We start from the raw sequence: 23,111 nt of genomic DNA, 5'->3' as shown, positions 1-23,111 counted from the left end.
TTTCTTGACAAGTACAAAGATCAAAATTACATTTGTAAATACCGAACCTAGTTACACTTTCTTCAACACTCCCTCTTAACTAGGGAGGTATTTATAATGGTACTTTGTCATTCTCAATCTGAAGAATTTCTCATAAGAAGAATTAGATTGGTAATCCCATCTGTATAGCATCATATCAATCAACATTGTCACAGTGTAAGGCCTTGAATAACAACTCCATCTCTCCATGAGACTATAAGCTACAATGCTGATGAGACCAATGATTTATAGACACCTTCATCATTGTGTCTCAAGGTACATACCCACCCGGGTGTTCACTGAGTATGACCTTCTAGGATTATTCTTATCTTAGGTTCCCAACCCTCAAAGAATATCGGTTCTCTTGCCAACTCTTATCGTGGATGCCCTACATGTCCTCAAAGATTATAGGATGCCAAATGAATACCCAACCCTCCATTCTTTCTTCCTAGGTGAGAACAAGAATGTTGTGTCTATCATGTGTCTACATTTCCATTCATAGCCTTCATCTAGACTTACAACTGTTAGTCTTGGTCTAGTGCATGACACATGACATGGAAAAACACAATTGTCACTCCTTTGTAATCAAGGGTGATCTTAATTCAAACTCCCTCTTGATTAGGGACCTGTCAGAGCTACTTCTTAGCTAGGGATTTTTCTATATATCAACAACTTTTTCGTTATGGGTCCTTCACCTGCTTGATCAACTTCTCTCCTTGATGTCATGAAATTTAGTTGAGATTTTTCCTTGTAGGGCAACAATCATCGATCACTTTCCTTCTTATTTTGTCATGTCATTCCTTTCTTCATGGAAAGTGGCCTTCTTGGTACATATCTGGAACCTTCTTCATATGGATACTTTTCTCTCCATGCTTCTTTCAGGAGTTTCCATCCATCGCATGAATGTTGGTTGCACTTGTACTTACAAGTCTTGTTCTAGTAGCCCTGCATGAACTCATCCAGATATTATTCAAGAAATTAAAACATTATATTAAATTAAATCATACCTTACGAGATGGCTCTTCATCATGACATCTTCTTGTAGGTATCAACATCCTGAACACATATTGACATATCTCCCAAAGATATCCATTGTCAAGGATCTTCATCTTTTTCAGAGTTTCATCAAAATCTTCATATCTTTCCAGGAGATTTCTTATTCAAATATTCTTGGTCATTTGGATGTTGATTGCCTTCATTATGATTGCATATCTCACGATCTATTCCTTCCTCACACATTCCATTCTCAGCAGCTTTTAATCAGAGTTTCTTCATTGTAGTCAATCACCTCATCTTTCATATGAGGACATATTATGTTGATTTCATCTAGTGTGATTTATGCCTTTTTGCATCCTTGCAGAGGAGGAGATCCTTTTCCCTCTACCATGCTTCTTAAGATAGAAGTAATGATCCATATTACATGTAACCATATGACATGACATTATAAAAATTTAAATATAAATATACATACCTCATTTTATCTTTAGGTCATCGAGGCCATCATCTAGCAGCTTCCTTGATTGAAGAGATCTTCAATCCCTTGATATTCTTCATGTCATCACATCATTATCTCATGGATTCCATAAGTTGGAGTTCTTGTTGAAACACTTGTTTCCTGAGCCCTTCGATGAGTATTCCATCAAAGAATTTTGAGGATCTTGTATATCCCCAACTTGCAAATGTTTCCTTTTTGAATTGATGTATGATAAGTCTTGTCCTCGATCATTTTTTCCTTAAATGTCCATTGAGGTTCCCAAGAGCTATATCCTTCATGTTTGTCTGCCGTGGATTTTGTCTTTTATGATTCCCATGGTGATGTCATGAGCTCTTGTTCTGATGCTTCCATGATTGGATTTTTCCAGGGACATTAGTCCAAAATAACTGTGTCAATGTGTGCATATGTTTGTTTTTGTATTACAGTGTAATATCTGCAACAATATTTATTTTAATGTTTGTTGAAGTAATTTCATGAATAACTTATGATGAAATAAGTAGGAAAAGTAAATCAATTGCTGCAGTGATAAAATTTTCACAGTCATAGGATGAAAGAAACAAGGAAACGTCAACAGATCATAAGCCTCCTTGTCTGTTGCAACGAGCTCCATCTTATTATGAGGAGGTCATTTGTTCCATTGAAAAGTGGCTAATTGAAGGTGACCCGGATAAAATGAAAATTAATAAGAATTAGGTTGATTCTCACATGGTTAATCCACCAGTGATAAAAGATTAAGTTAAAGATTATAACACCTATGAGACTTATCCTTCATTCTTGACAGAGCAGATGCAGAATGAAGAAAGACATGTCATGCATATATTACGTACTTCATTTGAGAGTTTTGAAGTAGAATGTTCCACATCATCAGTGATACAGCCTGCCACAAAGAAAAAGCGCAAGAGAAAGAGAATGAGAAAGCGGTTTGATGCATTTGATGGCCGCAAGCAACTTGATTTTTGGATAGGAAAAAGTCCTATTGTGTGTGGGATTGGACATGGCACATTTGAGAAACAACCAGCAGATTTTCCTGAACGCAGGCAAATGCTCAGTATGCACTATATTGAACACATTTGATGCCATGGGGTGTCTTTGTATTGTATTTCTAACCTTATACCCTGTTATTTCAGTATTTCATTTTGTAGTTAGATTTGTGTTTTTCATGTTATTAGGGTAGTTAATAAATGAAGAGATTATATCTTTCCTGTGCTTAATGTTATATGATGATTTTTGGATGGACGCTACTTATGTTAAATTGTGTGTTGCATGGATGCAGATTCTGGATTCTCACATTCCTCCGATGCAGCAACGTGTCTCCAAGTAGAGCCAGATGTTGACCACTACGTGTCAACGACCCATAGCAGTACACCCCCTTTTTCGCAGAAGGGATAGCGCCTGATCGATGTGTTGTGCCGTCCAGCTATCATCATCAACCTGATATCATATTACAATGTAAACCCATTCTGCATGTATATGATGTAAATAATCTCAGTAGATTTGTGTCATGTATGTAATTGCCTAGGTAAACCTATCCATTCTCGGATGGTCGGTAGAGTTTTCCTTCAGTCTCACCCCAAAGCCGGAATGTATCTTGTCACTGGAATCTTAGGCAAATCCTAGTGTTATAAATCGAGTCTATGTGAAAGTGATTTGGGAATAATCCTAACTATTTGGTTAGGTTATTTTATTACAAATTGCTTGGTCTGTTGGATTATATTTGTGTCGTAGAAATGGGTAGTCTGTGAGAGTCTGTTATAGATAGGTTTTCCCCCTTATGATGTAAAGGATATGAAAATTATGATGTAAAGTGTCTTGAGGGTTGGAAAAATCATTTTTCCCCTCATAAGTTAAAGGAGCATTGAAGTAACTTGTGCTAAGCATAGATCATACCATTGTTATCTAAAATTAACATGGTATCATAGCTCAGGTGAAGACAAAGCCCAAGCAAGAGTGAGGAAAAGAAATCACTATGGGAAGTTGTTGGACAAGAACTTGGAACTAATCTCAATGACGACAACATCTTACTTCAAATCCGAGGACAAGATTAAGGACAAATCTGACTATCATGCATGGAAGATGTCTCTAGATTTGACTTTGGAAGAAAATGATGCTATGGACTATGTCAAAGGAAGAGTGGTGGAGCCTCCTTCAAGTGCACCTGCTGCTGCAAAAACAAAGTACAAGAAAGGTGAGGTTAAAGCTAAGAAAATTATTGTTGATTCTATTCACAAGCCTTTGGTTGCCTATATTTCTGATTTGGAAACATCTAAGGAGATGTATGACAAGCTGGTTGGGATGTTCAAAGTAAATAATGCAAATCAAGTTCTCTTTCTCAAGAACAAGTTGAAAGACATCAAGATGGATAGAGGAGAATCCATTCAATCCTACTTCATGAGGATTACCGAAATCAAGAATGATCTCCTATCTATTGGAGAAGTTGTTGGTGATAGGGAGCTCACTCTTATTGCACTTGGAGGTCTTACAAGAGAATGGGATGTGTTTAATACTACCATTCTAAAGAATGATAGGATTTTGGGATTTGATGAATTATTGGTTAGATGCACTCAAGAAGAAATTAGGATGATGGAAAGAGACAAGCCCTCAAATGGAAACAATCCTACTGCCTTCTCTGCTCATGCAAAGAGGAAGAACAATGTTGGTCCAAGAAGACAAGGTCAAGGGTTCAAGCCAAGATTCAAAGAAGGAAGAAAAGGAATATGCTTCAATTGCAACAGGTTTGGCCACTTTGCTAGAGAATGCCCTCGCAAGAAGGATACTCCAAGATATGATGACAATAATAACAACAACTACAAAGGCAATGGAAATCAAACGAACAATAGGTTCAACAACAAAGGAAAGAGGAATGCTCCCGCTGCTCGATATGGAAATGGTCGTCCTCCCAAAAAGTCGAGAAACTCTAGGTATCGAGAAGCTAATGTTGTAGAAAAGAAAAAATAATTTTATCTTATTTCTAACCTCACCACCGCCTCTCCTCCAGATACATTAGATCATTGGTTGATTTATAGTGGTGCCTCAAAGCATTTCACTGGGTACAAGGAGGCCCTCTCAAATTTAATTGAAAATAAGACAAATATGGAGATTATACTTGGGCATAATGCCACTTTTCCCGTGAAAGGAATTGGGACTGTCACTCTTCACTTAAATTGAGGTTGAATCCTTCATTTACAAGAAGTGTTGTATGTACCTAATTTGAAAAAGAACCTGGTCTCTATTTCTGTGATGGAAGATAAAGGTTTGAAGGTGAAATTCGTTGATGGGAAGGTTCGTGTTTGGCAAAGGAACCTGAAAGATGCATTCACACTTGGATTTAGGGTTGAAGGTCTCTATTAGGTTGGAGGAAGTTCGTTGGGAGCAATGACTTGCGATACTTCTCTTCAATCTAAATTATGGCACCGAAGATTTGCTCACCTTCATTACAAAGCCTTACCTGATGTAAGGAAGATGGTCACAGGTATGCCCAAATTCAACTTAGATCATGAAGGAGTTTGTCAGGGTTGTGCAGCTGGAAAACATACAAGGGGACCATTCCCCTCAAGTGAAAGTCAAACTACCGATATTCTTCAATTGGTCCATTATGATCTATCAGGTATGTTGCCCGTAACATCTTTGGGAGGATATTTGTACTATGCAATTTTTGTGGATGACTTCTCTCGCAAAACATGGATCTATTTCTTAAAGAAGAAGGACGAAGTGTTCAAATGGTTCTGCTCTTTCAAAGCCTTGGTCGAGAATCAAACAGGGAAGAAGATCAAAATATTGAGGACCGATAATGGAACCAAATATGAGTCAAATGAATTCAATGACTATTGTAGAGAAGTTGGCATTAAGAGGGAGACCACTACTACATATACTCCTGAGAAAAATGGAGTTTTCAAAAGGAAGAATCAAACGATCACAGAAGCCACCCCTGCCATGCTTCATGACCAAGACCTACCAAAGTTCTTATGGGGAGAAGCTTCCAACACTGCTGTGTATGTTCAAAATAGATGCCCACATCAATCATTGGACTTCAAGACACCCAAAGAAGTTTTCATCGGTAAGAAACCTGATGTTTCCTATTTTAGAATTTTTGGTTGTCCTGTATATTTTCATGTGCTGAATGAGAAAAGAAACAATCTAGATGCATCTAGGAAGAAAGGAACGTTTGTGGGTTACAATGAAACTTCAAAGGCATATAGAATCTATGTGCCTGGTCAAAGAGAAGTGGAAATAAGTCATGATGTCACTTTCGATGAAGATTCTGCCCTTGGGAAAGTCTGAGATCTTCCTATCCCTAGGAAGGACAATGATGATGATGCAGGAAAGTAGGATGAATCTCCGACTGATGATCTGATGCCCGATGTTGAAGGTCCGATGGATCCCATTGATCCACCTCCTAGTGAGCCCTCTACTTCAAGAAAAAGACCTTTGTGGCTCAAAGATACTCTTGAAGATGCCAAGAGACATGTTGCACCAAGGGGAACATTTCATGAAAGCAAGAAGCCGAATAGGTACCAAGGGTACTTAGCTACCATGAGTACCATTGTACAATCTGAGCCATGTACATTCGAAGAAGCCGTGAAGCACCAAGTTTGGAAGGATGCAATGAACGAGGAATATGAGTCGATCATGAAGAATGATGTCTGGGATGTGGTTCCTAGACCCAAGGACAAGTCATTCGTCACTTCAAAATGGCTTTATAAAATAAAACATGGAGCTGATGGGAGTGCTGAAAAGTTTAAAGCCAGGTTCGTTTCTCGAGGCTTATTTCAAAAGGAAGGAGTGGTGTTAAAATTGGCAACTAGGGCCAAACTCCATGTGGGTCATCTTATTTATGGCAGTTGATATTTTTCTTGGATCCCTCTCATCGAGAAGTGTAGGATTGATCTAAAGATCATCCAATTTCGATAAGTATTCATGGAGTTATGAATTTATTTGCATTATAAGACAATTCATCAAGGTCGGCCAACAACCAAATAAACCCCACATGTGCTCAACGTTTTAGTATAAATAGAGGTGGCCTTCAAGTCATTTCAACACACTTGGGATCTTTTCCTCTCTACTTGTCTTTGGGTTTTAGTAGGAGGAGAGATCCTAAGGAATAACGTTGCCCTGATCCAGATGGCAGAAAGCCGGAACTGCCAAAAAAGCTAGAAACGCTGGAACTGTTGGAAAAGCCAGAACTGTCGGGAACAACCGGAACTGCCGGAACTGCCGGGAACAACCGAAACTGCGGGAACTGCCGAGAACAACCGAAACTGCCAGAACTACCAAGAACTGCAAAAACAGTTGGGGCATCTGTCTCCGAAGGAGAGCAGCATGCAAGGGACATCTAACTAACATTGGGACAGTTGTATGGTACTTAGCAGCAAATACACCAAGCATGCAATGTTACAGCTAGCATGCAAGGGACAACTAGCATGCAACAACAAGCATGCTAAGGACAACAAGCATGCTAGGGACAACAAGCAAACAAGGGACAACAAGCAAGCAAGGTGCAGCCAACACATAGGTCAGGATGGCAACATGTTGCAACAATGGCACATAATGTAGTACAGTGATGGGTACAATCATGATTAATGAAGCGTGATGAGACGCAGCATAGTGATGATGGGTGCATCGCGGTGAGGTGCAACATGATGACGAAATGCAGCACAACGATAGGTGAAGGAGTCACCTTGGAGAATTAGTTGAAGCAACATGTCTTCAACTGATCTCATGTATCATCTTCTTAAAGATGATCTATGCTCTTATCTGTATAAGTCAAAGTGTTGACTTCTGTTGTAAACGTACTCTCTCTGTCTCTCTGCAGAACTATTGAAGAACATATAAGAAGAATTGATCAAGGGTTTCCCCACATTGGGGTTTGTCCTTGGCTAGCGCCACATCTGGTGTCCTCTTGTCTTGGCTTGTCTTCTGCGATTTATGTTTATGTTCTATTTGCAGTTTACTTAATGCTGATGTGATTGCTAATTTGGAAAAGATATTGAGCTAACTGTGAAAATTGAAATAAATTGCTCTAAGCATAGAACATACCTAAAATTAACAAGTGGACTATGATGAGATATTTGCATCGGTTGCCCGATATACCACCATCCGTTTGATCATAGCCCTTGTTGTTTCGCAAGGATGGAGCCTACACCAAATGGATGTCAAAACTGCCTTCTTGCATGGCTTGCTTAAGGAGGAAGTCTATGTAGAACAACCCGAGGGGTTCGAAGTTCAAGATCGTAAGACACATGTATGCAGGTTGAAGAAATCTCTCTATGGGTTGAAGTAAGCCCCTAGGGCTTGTTATGAGTGAATAGGTAGTTATCTTATGAAGCTAGGATTTACAAGGAGTGAAGCTGAGCTGAACCTATACTTAAACGTTGAAATGGACAGGCCTCTCATTCTGGTCCTTTATGTGGATGATCTCTTTCTGACAAGTGATGACCCTCTCATTCATCAATGCAAGAGGGAATTGGCTTCTGAATTTGAGATGAAAGACTTAGGACTGATGCACTATTTCCTAGGGCTGGAGGTCTGGCAAAAGCCAGGTGACATTTTCCTTTCTCAAGGAAAATACATTGTGAAGCTGCTTGAGAGATGTGGGATGGTGGATTGCAAGTTTGTGTCTACTCTGATGGAACTCAACTTCAAGAAGCTATGTGGAAGCGCTGCTGGGCTTGGATTAGCAAACCCTTCCGAGTATCGTCAACTTGTGGAGGGCTTGATGTTCTTGGTAAACTCTCGTCCTGACATATGCTTCATTGTGAACACATTGAGTCAATTTATGGTCGAGCCTTATCACATTCATTGGATTGTTGCTAAGAATCTCTTGAGATATCTTCAAGGCACAATCCACTATGGACTAAGATACACTACTGGGAATTTGAGGCTACATGGATATACAAACACTGACTGGGCTGGTAGTGTGGTGGATTGTAAGAGCACATCTGGGTGTTGCTTCTCTTTAGGGTCTACTTCAATATTTTGGATGAGCAGGAAGCAGAAATCAGTTGCTTTAAGCACCACCGAGGCCAAATACTTTGCTACGAGTATGGCCTATTGTGAAGCTATTTGGTTGAGGAAGCTCTTCAGTGAGCTATTTGAGCACGTTCTAGATACCACCTTGATCTTCTGCGACAGCCAGAGTGGGATTTTCCTTTCAGAGAATCCCGTGTTCCACGACTGCTCTAAGCACATTGATATTAGGTACCACTTTATCCAGGATATGGTACAATGGGGATCAATAAGGCTCCACCACATCAATATGGATGAGCAGGTTGCAAACATTCTCACAAAGCCTTTGGGGAAATTCAAATTCTTAGCCTTCCGAGTGAGACTTGGAGTCGTGGAAAGACCCTCCTATGACGGTCCCACACGAGTTGGACACTGAGCTCTGAGAGCTCCTGGGAGCTTGGGGTACTTCTTGGAGCTATGAGTGACCATAGGGTGAGTGGTTCACCTTCTCCTAGTGGTGTGTTATGTACAGGGTGAGTGGTTCACCTTCCCCTATGACACCCCATGATGGTTGACATGTGTGTAGGGTGAGTGGTTCACCTTCCCCTACGATTGCGGACACATGTATGTAGGGTGAGTGGTTCACCTTCTCCTACGATTGACATATGCAAGGATGAGTGGTTCACCTTCTCCTGCTGATGCTCCAGCATACATCCTACCCATGGAGTCTGGGACTCATGGGAATTACCTCTCATCTGGCCAATGAGTTGGGAAAAGCGGTTAGGGACCATAGCACTACCGATCAACGCATCGTGTATTGCCGTGCTCCCTATGAATAGGATGCATGGTGTTCAACAACTTGATTTGGGATCAAGGACTGACTTTTATTAGTGGAGAGTGGTAAGGTCTTGTGACTCACTCTCGTTCACTTCTTCTTCATTATTACTTCATGGTTCAGCAGAGTAGAGCAGAGAAGTGATGACAGAGATGGTACATGATGACAGGATCACATGATGATGACAGATGGATTGGCAGGTGGAATTCTCCATAGCTGAGAGGGAGTGTTAAAATTGGCAGCTAATGCCAAATTCCTCCTTGGGAAAACTCATATGATGAAGATGATTATTGCATTGGATTCCTCTTTTTGAGAGTTCCAAGTTTGATATAAAGATCATCTCATTCAGACAAGCAGAAGTGAAACTTTGAATTTATTCTCTCACATGCACAAATTGTTAAGGTCGGCCTCAACTTAATGTAGTCTCAAGAAGCCCAATAGATGTGTCCTTTCATCCTCATCAAATTGTATAAATAGGAGTGACCTCTCTCCCCATTTGGACATCACTCTTCTCTCTCCTAATCAGATTGGTTCATACAGCTTGGTGATCATCTCTCTCTCTCTCACATGTGTGGACGAAGGATGAATTTTTGGGAAAGTTTGCAGGCCAAATTTTCAGAGTTTCAAGACAGCGTTGACCAAATGGATATTGACCATGTTTGACTACATTTTTGAGGGCTAAAGTTCGATCTTCTTAGGCCACATTTTTGGGCACAAAAATCGAGGTTTTCTAGGAATGTTGACCAGTGTTGACTTCAAGTTGACTTTTGTTTTGACCGCAAAAAATCACAACATATTTTCTCTCTCCTTTGATCGAGTTTGACCGAATTGTTTTGGGCAGAATTTGACCTCCTCTTTAGGCTGAGTTTGACCAAGGAAGACTGAGATGCATTGTTGAAGTTTTGCTGTGGTTTTGACCAGTGTTGACTTTCTAGTTAGGGAAAGCTTGACTGCAGTTGATTGCAGAATTTTACAAGGCTGATTTGACTATGTAATGGGCAAGTGAATTTGATTTTTGTACTCTCTCTCTTTGCTGAACTCTTGAATAATAAGAAGATTTGATCAAAGAGTTTTCCCCACATTGGGGTTTATCCATGGCATCCGCCAAATTTGGTGTCTTTTTGTCTTGGCTTGTCTTTTGCATATGTTTTTATGTTCTATCTGCATTTACTGTCAATGTGATTAATGGTTAATGTGATTGCTACTGAAAATAATTGGAAATTGTCATTGGGCTGCTAAAGGAACATTGAAGTAAATTGTGCTAAGCATAGAACATACCACTGTTATCTAAAATTAACAACCCCAAAGGCCCAAAAGATCTCTTTCTAAATGGCACCCCCTTCTCCTTATATTTCTCAGAACCACCACCTTTCTTCCCTTTCCTGTCTTAGTGTCTTTGTCCCTGTTACGTGGAACTCAGCATGCCCTTCTATCGACTTGAACCTTATTTGACTTTGTAAGATTTGATTGAGTAGGTTCACCTTTAAAATATATGTTGCGTAGGATTAATTTGATTTATTAGTTTAGTTAGGGTTAACACTATTTTATTAATTAATCTTTTAATTAAATTAATTTACTTCATTTATAATTTTAATTAAATTATCTTATTTAGAATTAAATTATTTTATTTATTTTAATCAAATTAAATTTGTAAATTAAATAAATTTACTTCATAATTCACTATATTTTATATTTTCTTTTGATTAAGGATTATCATACATATATATGTATATAAGGGTGGTATACATATCAAGTACCTAACTTGATATATTCATTATATTCCGGTGAGATATGAATTTATTTCGATAATCAATTCATTACCCTAGCTTAGAAATTTTCCAATTTTAGCTAGTATGTATACTAGTGCAATACATGCAGTTCATGCATATGTACCTATCATATGGATGCCCTGTATGTATGCTAATATTTGCATTCTGTTTGTAATTGTAGGTGGGTCATTGCAATTACTTTATTGATTTTAATCTTTAAGGAAATCCTTTCTTTAACTTCTACATGTGTAGATATTCTTTTATCGTTGCATATCGATAAGCCCTAGCTTGTAGTAGTCCTTAGCTAGTCTAGGGTTAGAATACTTGTTCCTTTCTAGGGAAGATTTGAGCCTACTTCAACTTTAAGGTGTCTTTCCCTAGGTTATTCATATCACCTTGATCCCCCTAGTTAGAAAACCCTTAAAGGTGAATACAAGGAAGCCTCCTTTGTGGTGAAATTCCACTAAACAAGAGGAAGATTGTTGAGGTGATAGTGGCAAGCCTTCCTCATTGTTGCCATAGGGTATGGCCCTCACCTTGTAAGTCCCCGCACAAGGCCTACTAGATTTTGCAGCAACAACACCAACACAAGGATCCAAGATATGGAAATAGAGTGAGAGTGTTTTTAAGCTTTGATTTAAAGGGGGTAATAGATAAAAGTAGTATTGGCTTGTCTAAATCTTTCGGATATAAGTATTGTCTTGTTAAGGGAGGGAAGGAGTGGGTGTATTGGAGTATTAACACTTTAATACTAAGGTTAAGATGTTATAGTGCTATCAATGACTTTAATAAACTGATATTGGGTTTTTATTATTAATAAGTAAACAAGGCAATTAGGTAATATAACCACCAGGTTGATGTAATAAAAGCAGATTTCCTTCATTGTATACAATGACTTCATTTCATAATAAAAGTGTATATATTATAGTCTTTGTTTATATTGTTCATCTTATCAACATGAAGGAGGAGGTGATCAATCTTGTACACCAACCTCTTGAAGATTCAAGGCCAAATCTGGATAGCAAAATAAGGTAGTAACGGATCTCCAAAATCTCTATACAACCCAATTAAATATGAGAATTTCTCCATTCAAGCAAGAGAATGAAAAAGGAGTATTTGCCTTCTTATATAGAGAATTTCTCTAATTATAAACCCCTTTAAGTGGTTTTAATCTCCTTTTGACTTATGACTTGTGCTTAAGTATCAATTTATGTTAAGATGATGAACTTCAATAGAGGTTCAAAATGGGTCAACCCTAAGATTTCTATGTGATTTGTCCCGAAGATCTTTGCTTAAATCATGAATCGCATAAGCATCCAATCTGAGGTTTATTTTGTTCATGTTACAACTATTTTTTCAACCTTTACATATGTTATCAACAGCAAACAACCAACTAATGCCCATCCAAGTCTAAACAAGAAACTCGATGCCCTTATGGTTGGACTTCAGTAAGAAGTGATAAGCTCCAATAAAAAGATAATTATTAGGGTCATTGCCTGCAAAAGCCATGCATATCACCACCCAAAGCCACAAAAATATGTAGTATAATATCCTAAATTTCACCCACACACAAGATTGTTATTGTTATAATATGCTATGCAAAATTTCACCGCAGTAGAGGTCATTACATCGATTATGGAGGGTGATACCCTTTTGCAAGGAAGACTTATAGAAACAAGTTTGAAACGAGCAAAAGAAGTCGGAGTCTTAAATGAAATATCTTGTAATTTCGTAATATAAGGCTCAATCTTTCCAAAAACAATGGCCAGAAAAAGAAAACACCTCAAAGGAAGCCCTCCCTCAAAATGCAAAAGCCAAAATATATTGTATAATAGTTTCAAGTGATTACAATCATAAAATTGTGTGTAAATAGGAGAATTTTGCGACTATTTAGAATTGTAAGGTTCCCTAGTTCCCCATGTTGGAAGTACTACACACCTACATGCAGACTCTTAGTTAGAGTATGGGACTACATGCAAGATTCCTTCTGCATGATTTACTCCTTAATTTGCTCCTTCTTTAACTCCGCAACTGGTTAGTTCTTCTACATGATTTACTCCCTGATTTGCTCCTTCTTTAACTCCGCAACTGGTTAATTCTTCTGCATGATTCACTCCCTGATTTGCTCCTTCTTTCACTACGCAACTGGCTAGTTCTCTCCGGAACTTGTTGTAGGTGTTGAGTCTTCTCATTGATCACCACTATGGTGCATTACCTTGGGATCTTCACCCAGTAATGCTATATCATGAGCGCTGTAACCTATTTTTTAATGAATCATTCTTTTGTTCTTTCGATTTTCTTTTAGTGTTTTTGCTTTGCAAAGCTGTGTGTTCAACCTTTACTAGCTAGATTCATCTGTGCAGGTTTTCTAACACATTTACATGGTATCAGAGCCCACAGGCTGCTAGATAACAAGCGCACCAGTGCTTTATTTTGCAGGTATTACAGCTTGGAGATCGAAGATCGACAGAAAAATGGAGTTTCCCAAAGCATCGATCCTAACACCGTACAACTATCACGAATGGAAGGACCAAATGGCTCGATACCTTCGTCAAAAAGGGTTGTACAAGATTACCATGGCTGCAGAAGTGGAACCCACTTTAGCCATAGAGAAATCCAAGTACCTCAACCGTATGGATGAGGCTCACGGATCCATATGCATGTGCATCTCTCCAGAGTTGCAGTTTCATCTATCTGCCTGCAATACTCCCAATGAGATTTGGAAAAAGGTTGAAGAACTCTACGGGAAACAGGATGAGATGAAAGGACATCTGCTTGAAGTGGAGCTGCTGTCATTGGATCCACGGAACTATGACAGAATTCAAGACTTCTTCACCAAATATAATGATCTATTGCTGCAACTCAAGGGTTGTGGAATTGACAAATCCAAGGAGGAGAGTCGCCAAGTTCTCTCTATTATGTCAAAGCTCGGACCGGAATACTCCGTCTTTGTGTCTACATTTCATTCAGTAAGGCTCGCAACAGGTAAATCCTACACTATGCCTTCTCTCAAAGAGTTCATGGAGTCCCTTACTTTTGAGCAAGATAAACTCATTGGCATGGGGAAAATCAAACCTCCAAAAGCGCATGCACTTGCTGTGCATGATGGCAGCCACAATAAAAATCACAGATCTGATTCAAATAAGAAAAATTAGCAGCAAAAAGACAAGGGAAAAGCGCATTCCCATCCAAAGAAGGAAGGGTACACCAAACCCTTCAATTACTCCTCTGACTCAAGAAATGAGAGAGGGAAGAAAGGAAACAGATGCACCTACTGTCAAAGAGGATTCCATCCAGAACCCTCTTGAATGAAGAAACAAATTGACCAAATGGCAGAGATCCTTCAGAAGCACAACCTTGGGGATCACATCCCTCAGGGCGCCAAGAAGAACACTGAGGATCTGCCACACGGGAAAGGTAACAATTTTCATGCTTTAGTTGCAATTAATTCTTCCCCTGATGCATGGATTATAGATTCTGGTGCATCACATCATATGGCTACTGCAAAGGAAGTCTATACCTCTTTGGATGCATGCAAAGGACCTCCCATCCTCATGGGAGATGACTCACCTATTGAGGTCACCAGAAAAGGTAGAGTGGAACTTTTACAAAAAAGCTTTGAAGATGTGCTTCATGTTCCAAAACTTTCGGTAAACCTGCTTTCAGTTTATCAGATCACTCATTCCGGCACCGGAAAGAGAGTGGAATTCACTCCAGATGTAGTGAACATATATGACTTACATAGCAGCTCCAAAATTGCAACCAGTGAGGTAAATAGTGGAGCTAGACTGTATACATTTTCTGAATTTATTGAATCTGAATCCTCCTTATTGCTTACACATGCTGATGATAGTAGTAGGCTTTGGCACGAGAGGTTTGGTCACTTAAATTACAGGTATATGCAGCAACTAAGCAAGCATGAGATGGTGGAAGGCTTGCCAAATATCAGTTTCTCCAATGGAGTTTGTGAAGGGTGTGTCCTTGGCAAACATCCTAGAGAAATGTTGACACTGGCAAAACTCACAGAGCATCCTCTCCTCTAGATCTGATCCATAATGATCTCATGGGGCCTTTTCCTCATCCTTCCATCAACAAAGCAAGGTATGTGCTTACGTTTATTGATGATTTCTCACGGTATACTTGGGTGTATCTTCTCAGGAACAAATCTGAAGTTTTTGCGCACTTTGAAGATTTCAAAGCACTAGTTGAGACACAGTGAGAGAGAAAGATCAAAGCCCTCCGTATAGACAATGGGAGGGAATATGTTAACACAACACTTCAGAACCTTTGCCTTGAGTCCAGCATACAGTTACAGTACACAGTTCCATACACTCCGCAGCAGAACGGAGTTGCTGAGAGAAAGAACCGATCTCTCAAAGAGATGGCTTCCTGCATGTTGCATGCTAAGTCACTGCCTCATAAGCTATGGGCTAAAGCACTTAATTGTGCTAACTACATCCAGAACAGATCTCCTCATAGGTTTGTCAAGGATCAGACCCCCTTTGAGGCCTGGAGCGGCACTAAACCAGAGGTCACCCACTTCCGTGTTTTCGGCTCCCGCGCATGGGCTAGGATCCCCTCTGAAAAGAGAAAAGCTCTGATCCACAGAGCATTGAGTGCATCTTTGTTGGATACCCTAATGGTGTGAAGGGATACCGACTCTTGATTTCCTCTACGGAGAAGCTTATCATTGAGTGAAGTGTCAAATTTGAGGAAAGTCTCTCGCATGCACCTCAATTGCCGCGTGCAGACACCTTTTATCTACCTCATGTCCGAGATGATGACTCAATACACGCAGATGCAGATACAGAGCATGCAGATGCCGCGGTAGAGCATGCAGATGCAGAGACAGAGTCTTCAGATACAAATCCAGTGCATGCGTATGATGATCCACGTCCAAGCCCAGGTCTGGCTTCCAGCAGTGAATCAAATTCCCCTGTCATAAATCAGAGAACAAGGAGCTTACGTGAGATATATGCACAAGACCACCCAACTGCTAGAAATGGTCTTGTGGGGGATAATTTTGATCTGCAAAGGACTAGCTCAGAGTTTATTGAGCCTCCTCTTGTCCTCACTGCCACTGAACCATCGCCATCCTGGCATTGTCATTTGGTTCAGTCTTCTGATCCACAGTCTTACGCTGAGGCTGTTGGGCATCCATCTTGGGAGTCCGTCATGGAGGAGGAGTATAACTCCCTCCTCGAGAACCAGACCTGGGATCTGGTCCCCCTTCCTTCAGGGAGGAAACTTGTCCGATGCAAATGGGTCTATAGGACCAAGAGTGCTGCAGATGGGAATATCACCAGACGGAAAGCAAGGCTAGTAGCTAAAGGCTTCCAACAAGTGCATGGCATTGATTATGACGAGACATTTTCTCCAGTGGCAAAGATGGATTCCATACGCCTTACACTTGCCATTGCAGCTGCCCAGGGATGGGAAGTACATCAGATGGATGTGAAGAATGCCTTTCTTCACGGAGACCTATCAGAGGAGATTTACATGGAGCAGCCACATGGTTTCATTCAGGATTCATCTTTGGTTTGCAGACTGAAGAAATCTCTCTATGGCCTTAAGCAGGCCCTGAGAGCTTGGTATGCGAAGATGGATTCTTTTCTCTTATCACAAAACTTCGAAAGATGTAAGTCTGATCCGAATGTTTACATGCTCAAGACACATGATTCTCTTCTTATCTTAGTTTTGTATGTGGATGATCTCCTGATCACCGGCAGCTCGGTTTCAGCCATTGCTGCAGTCAAGAGGGCCTTGCATGATAGGTTCTTGATGACGGACATGGGTCCATTACACTTCTTTCTTGGTCTTGAGATCAGCCAGGATGCCACAGGCATCAAACTCTCTCAGGCTAAGTATGCACGAGATCTCCTCGAGAGATTTCACATGACTGACTACAAGCCAGCACCGACTCCTTTTCTGTCTGGGGTCCGCCTTGAGGATGGAGGTGACACTCCATTAGTTGACAACACTCTCTACCGACAGCTAGTGGGGAGCTTATTTTATCTCGCCCACTCAAGACCAGATCTCTCATATGTAGTAGGGGCAGTTTCCAGATACATGCAGGAGCCGCATGAGCTACACTGGAATGTTGCCAAGCGCATCCTCCGATATGTGCAGGGCACCATCACCTTCGGGATTCACTATGCAGCAGGCATTGCATTGAATCTCCTTGGCTTCACTGATTCTGATTGGGCGGGCGATAGTATTGATCGCAAGTCCACCTCTGGATATTCACTCAGTATAGGTTCTGGCCCTATCTGTTGATCGAGCAAGAAGCAGGCTGCTATTGCTGTCTTTTCAGCCGAGGCCGAGTACAGAGGAGTAGTCAACATCACCATTTAGGGTCTGTGGCTACAACACTTCCTCACTGAGTTGGGCATCCAGTTCCACCAGCTCATTGTCATCTGGTGTGACAACCAGAGCACTCTCAAATTTTGCAGGGATCCAGTACAGCGGCAGCGGACGAAGCACATAGAGATCCATATGCACTACATCAGAGACTTAGTACATGATCGGGTCATTGATTTGCAGTTCTGTCCTTCAGCAGAACAAACTGCAGACATCTTCACCAAGACATTCACTGAGCAGAAGTTTCGCTCTCTGCACGATTGTCTTGGAGTGAAGGACACAGTTACTTAGCAACTGTCTTTTCTTCCTCTTTTCTTTTGATTACATTGTATTTTGAGGTGGGGTTTTTCCCATGAGGTTTTCCCTCTTTCCTCAATTTTAGTACAAGTTGCACTGTATTTTGGGTGACCTTTGGCCTTAGTTGCCAGGGCCCATTTTCTATTTTTCCCCATAGTGGTGTTCAGGGGGGGTGTTGGAAGTACTACACACCTACATGCGGACTCTTAGTTAGAGCATGGGACTACATGCAAGATTCCTTCTGCATGATTTACTCCTTAATTTGCTCCTTCTTTAACTCCACAACTGGTTAGTTCTTCTACATGATTTACTCCCTGATTTGCTCCTTCTTTAACTCCGCAACTGGTTAGTTCTTCTGCATGATTTACTCCCTGATTTGCTCCTTCTTTAACTCCGCAATTGGTTAGTTCTTCTGCATGATTTACTCCCTGATTTTCTCCTTCTTTCACTCCGCAACTAGCTAGTTCTCTCCGGAACTTGTTGTAGGTGTTCAGTCTTCTCATTGATTACCACTATGGTGCATTACCTTGGGATCTTCACCCAGTAATGCTATATCATGAGCATTGTAACCTATTTTCTAATGAATCATTCTTTTGTTTTTTCGATTTTCTTTTAGTGCTTTTGCTCAGCAAAGCTTTTACTAGCTAGATTCATCTGTGCAAGTTTTCTAACACATTTACACCCCATAGGTTGGCATAACGTAAATTTTCCCGTGGCAACCAAAAATATAAATTGCTCGGTTGGCCAACCCATACTTTGCACATATATCGGCCAAACTCTTCTAGCCGGGAACTATCCTTTTTCCTTTAGTTAAATTGCCATTAATGATTCTCAATGACACACTTACTCTGTTCGTTAATTATTCGCTTGTCCAACAAAACCTGCATTCCTTGAATTAATAATAAATGCAACATGAAAGAACATATTTGTCAAAAGGATACTATATAGTCATTGTTTCCGGCATGCTGAGAATTTTACATGCAAGTACACAGATTTCCAAGGTGTGAACCCATTTTGGTAGCCATGTACGTGTTGCTTAGTAATAAATGCCATCAGCAGGAAATCTGTACTGTTAACTACTATATAATTTACTGGAATCAAGATGTGGCCGTTACCTCCCAAAGCAAAGCAATCAAGAACCCAACAATTTTCCAATTTCTGTTCTTTATTGACCCATAATGCTAATGCCACTATGGCAGTAAAACTTACATTGAGATTCAAAATTCTCAATGTTGGAGGCCTTCAATCCTGATATGTGGCCATGTTTGTAAATTCAATATTATAATCCTATCACAAAATTATTTATTGCTCATCATGTGAGGAACAAAGCAAAGATAAAAAATAAACCTTCAACATATATCTACCTTTATGAATGATCCCTGATGAAAATATATTTATTACTGTCACAAGTGGCAAATGTGTCCAACCAAATCATGTAGGAAGAGAGTTCACTCTCTCACAGCATCATTGGAAATATTTCCCTCTTGCAAAGGTACCAACTGTTTTATATCATTTATGAATACATTGAATAGGTCTCTCTTCCCAGTCATTGATACTTGTGCCATTGCAATACCACTTGGACTCTTTACAAAATTCATGGATTTACATATGAATTCTGATCACTTAATTTTACACTCATTCAACATCGCTTAGCCAAGATTTCATAAACACTGTCAAGCTTTGGCCCTATACAATGCTTAAAATTTTAGGGCTAAATTCCATGGCCATCATTGAAATTGACTTATCACCATGCTTAATTGATTTAAGCCTCGTTTTATGTTCTGCATATATCTGTTGTTCCATAATAAGTGATGAGTGGACAATGAAATAGCAGTTTCAAATATGCTCATGTTAGCATTAAGGAGATAGTGTTGAAATAATAGTTTCTTATGATTCTCATTTGTGGTTATTGCAGAAAAGAAGGAAACTTCTCAAATCAGGGAAAGGTTTCTTGTTTTGACAAGGAAGATGATTTACAGAAGAAAAATGGTTGTTATAACCTCCGATCAGGGTAAAAGCTGTAACCCTTTGTTAGGGTGCCATAGATAAAGAGTGATATCGCGTCTTATATATATAATTATGCTAGCCAGCGAGGAAGGTGGGTGATAGAAATGAAATCTATCTAATAGTTGATAGAAAAACTATGGAATAAGGATGCGCAAGCAGGCTCGACCATAAGGGAAAGGTGCCGTTATGCCGCTCGACCATAAGGGAGAGGGAGAGGAGGTTTCTATTGGTGTAGAGAAAATATGACCGATATTCATATCCTATCTATCTTAATAATTAGGCGGGTAAAGTGAATCAGTTCTTCCACACTGATAATGTGGAAGACAGCTAGCACAGCCCGCTGATTTGATACCACCGTTACCACCATTAGGTAAAACATTTACACGTTTCTTGTAAACATTATGGCCTACTGGATATCTACTTTTGTCAATACCAGAGCCAGGGATGGTGCAAGTGATGGTAATTGACTACCTCATTAGAAACAATTTAAGGAAGAAAAAATGAGTATCGGCAGTCCATAAATATTTGATCTCTTGAACTGGCAATGCATCGCATTGCAAAATGTCAGAACAGAAAGGCTTTAAGAAAGAATGATATCCATGCGAAGGTATATTTTTCTTCATTTTACATGTACTTATTAATTTTCAATGTTATTAAAATGGATTATCCACAAATATCTATGTGGTGATTTTTACCAAAAGCAATATAATTATAAATATACTAACTCCTGCAATGGTGCTAAATTCTCCACCAATAATAGGAAAGAGGAAATATCTATATGGTGATCCTTGACGCCAAAAGCAACATAATTATAAATATACAGAATTTTCCGCAATAGCGATAAATTCTCCACCAATAATAGGAAGAGGAAATATTTATATGGTGATTCTTAACACCAAAAACAACATATAATTATAAATATACAGAATTTTCTGCAATAGTGATAATTCTCCATCAATGATGCGAAAGATTTAGAAATCGTAATACCCCAAACTAAGTTTCCAAGAAAAACAAATAGATGTTTCATTCTTGTCTCTACCACAGTTCCTAGTTTTCCCATGATTTATATATGGTATTTATTTCAAATATTCAGATATACGTGAAAGATTTAAAAATTGTAATACCCTTTCATTCTTGTCTCTACCACAGTAGCCTTAAGTAGCATAAGAGGTACAAACATATAAGGCAATACCAAAACCTTGCCATGAGAAATCTTGTCAATAAATGGTAGAGCTATTTTAGTGCATAATTTTTCGGTGTTACATATTTAAGATAAAGTTTTTTTTGGTAGGTAAGCACCCATGGGGATTTGAACCAATGACCTATCGCAAGGAGTGCCTTAACAATGCACCCATTCACTGTCAATTCAAAGCCCCGTGGGCCTATATTTAAGATAAAGTTATTATTAATGAATTTGTTGAATTTTTTCAAGAATATTTTTAATATAATTTTGGAACTTTTATTTAATTTTGAAATTTTTAAAGATTAAATTTGAAATATAAATTATAGTAATATATATTTCACTCTGGTTTAACCAAATATATAAGGAAGTCCAAGAAAATAAACACTAAACATATGTACTTTAAAGGAAATTTTTTATCATGCTTAAGGTATTGTTCCCAACATATAATAGATACGAATATACTTATCACAACATATTCATTACAGTCATAAAACTGCCTACCTAGCATCTATATGTTAATTCACTTAATAAAATCTACTCATTGTTATGTAAAATCAACATGCATAACCAGCGCTAGAAATTACTCAATTACCATACGAACATAAGTTGAGAAGGGATCTGTGAATGCACAAAGTTTGGATAGCAAAACATGGTCCATTAATACATAAACTAAAACTATTATACATACCAACAATGTAATACATGTTCGTACAAGTCGTCCTCCAAACTCTATCTAGTGTATACACCATGAATAGCAAACCCTAGCCACCAACTCCTCACTAGGAATCACTTTCAACCAGGTTAATTACTCCAATAAAGATCCACCACTAGCACATATACATGCCAGTGAGTCCTCTTTGGCACTTAGACTTGCATCACACTTGCATACAAGAGAAATAAAATATTCTTTCCCTATCTTCTCTACATCAAGCACTCCAATTAATAATAGGATTTCTAATGCTACAAAACCTAAGAACCACAAGAACAAGGCATCATTTTTCTCCTATAGTGTTTCTTCCAAACCCTAGCTTCGTTTGTCTTCTTAAGGAAAACTTTAAACCTGGTTCCTTGTTTATATCAACACAAAAACGTTAGTGCACTAGACTAAGAGTGCAAATTACAATGAAGAAGCACAAGTGAAAGAGACTAATTTCTCTCTAACTCTCACATATTTAAAGTATGTCATCAATGGAGTCCCAAGGGTTAGCTCAATTGGTCCAGTTCCCGTCATTAAAAACACCTCGCTAATGGGAGGTCACAGGGTCAATTCTCCTTAATGCCCTTGGGGTAAGTCTCTGCAAAAACACCAACGGGAAGTGATCCCTTTGGGTAAATTTGCCCGAATAGTTACCATGGACATAGTGGTCATCAATCTCTGATGTCTGTGAACCACATTGAAAAAAATGTCATCAATGTGATGATGAAAAGACTCTCCTCCATTTATATGTATGATAGGTGAGGAAGGCCAATAATTAATAAAGTGGACAAGGTCCACAAACAAGTAATTTAACTAATCACTAGGTAGCTTCACATGTCAAGCTCCAAGGTATGCACATCCATCAAGCAAGGGTCCCAAGGTGAGCACTCTATAAGATGGGTCCAATGCTTCTCTACAAAGATATCCAATACTCCAATGTTGTTGAAGAATCTAGGGCAATTAGTTATGATAGGATTCTTCTAGCAATGGTAACAATTTGTGAAACACTTTCTTTTCTTATTAGCTTGATCTTCTTCTTATTAATAATGTATGTTCTTTAACTTCATTAAACTGCTATCAAAAACATAAGAAACAAGAACACAAGATATTTGCTCTTTGCTAGGGAAAAACCTCTCTCTCTTAGAGTGGAAAACCCTTTATCAAATTTCTCTTATTGAAGCTTCTCTTGATCAATGCCAAACCCTAGACCCTTGACAAGATTATCCTCCAAGCACAAGTCAAGTCCTTCCTTATTTCGGTACTTCGTCCTTCGGCACTTCGTCCTCCTTCTTCCGACACTTCGTTCTTCTTCTGGCAACTGATGATAGACCTTGTTATGCTAGCTCTAGAAGAGATATTTCTCCTTGATCCTTAGTGGATTCTTTCACATATGAGGAGACCTTTCTCTCTTGCCCAACTAAGCTTTTTCTTAAGATATAGTTGCAGACCTGTTATGATAGTAGTGCAACACTATTTCTTCGCACATGTGAGGGGATTCCTTGTGAGAT

The 23,111-nt window shown here is 39.2% G+C and overlaps 1 protein-coding gene across 1 annotated transcript in view; it reads left to right on the top strand.

The window, feature by feature from the left end:
* LOC149226658 (uncharacterized) overlaps positions 1-20,374 on the top strand; it is a 230,011-nt gene extending 209,637 nt beyond the window's left edge. The window contains exon 5 of the mRNA XM_089380260.1: positions 19,632-20,374. Coding sequence (XP_089236386.1) covers positions 19,632-19,731 — 100 coding nt within the window. The 3' untranslated portion in view covers positions 19,732-20,374. The remainder of the gene's footprint in view (positions 1-19,631) is intronic.
* The last annotated feature ends 2,737 nt before the right edge of the window (positions 20,375-23,111 follow it).

Source organism: Pinus tabuliformis, chromosome J (assembly GCF_031772625.1).
Source record: "Pinus tabuliformis cultivar Carrire ecotype Pingquan chromosome J, CPIR1, whole genome shotgun sequence".
Classification (NCBI taxonomy): Eukaryota; Viridiplantae; Streptophyta; class Pinopsida; order Pinales; family Pinaceae; genus Pinus; species Pinus tabuliformis.
Note: the sequence above shows the minus strand (reverse complement) of the source record. Positions and strands in the feature narration are given on the sequence as shown.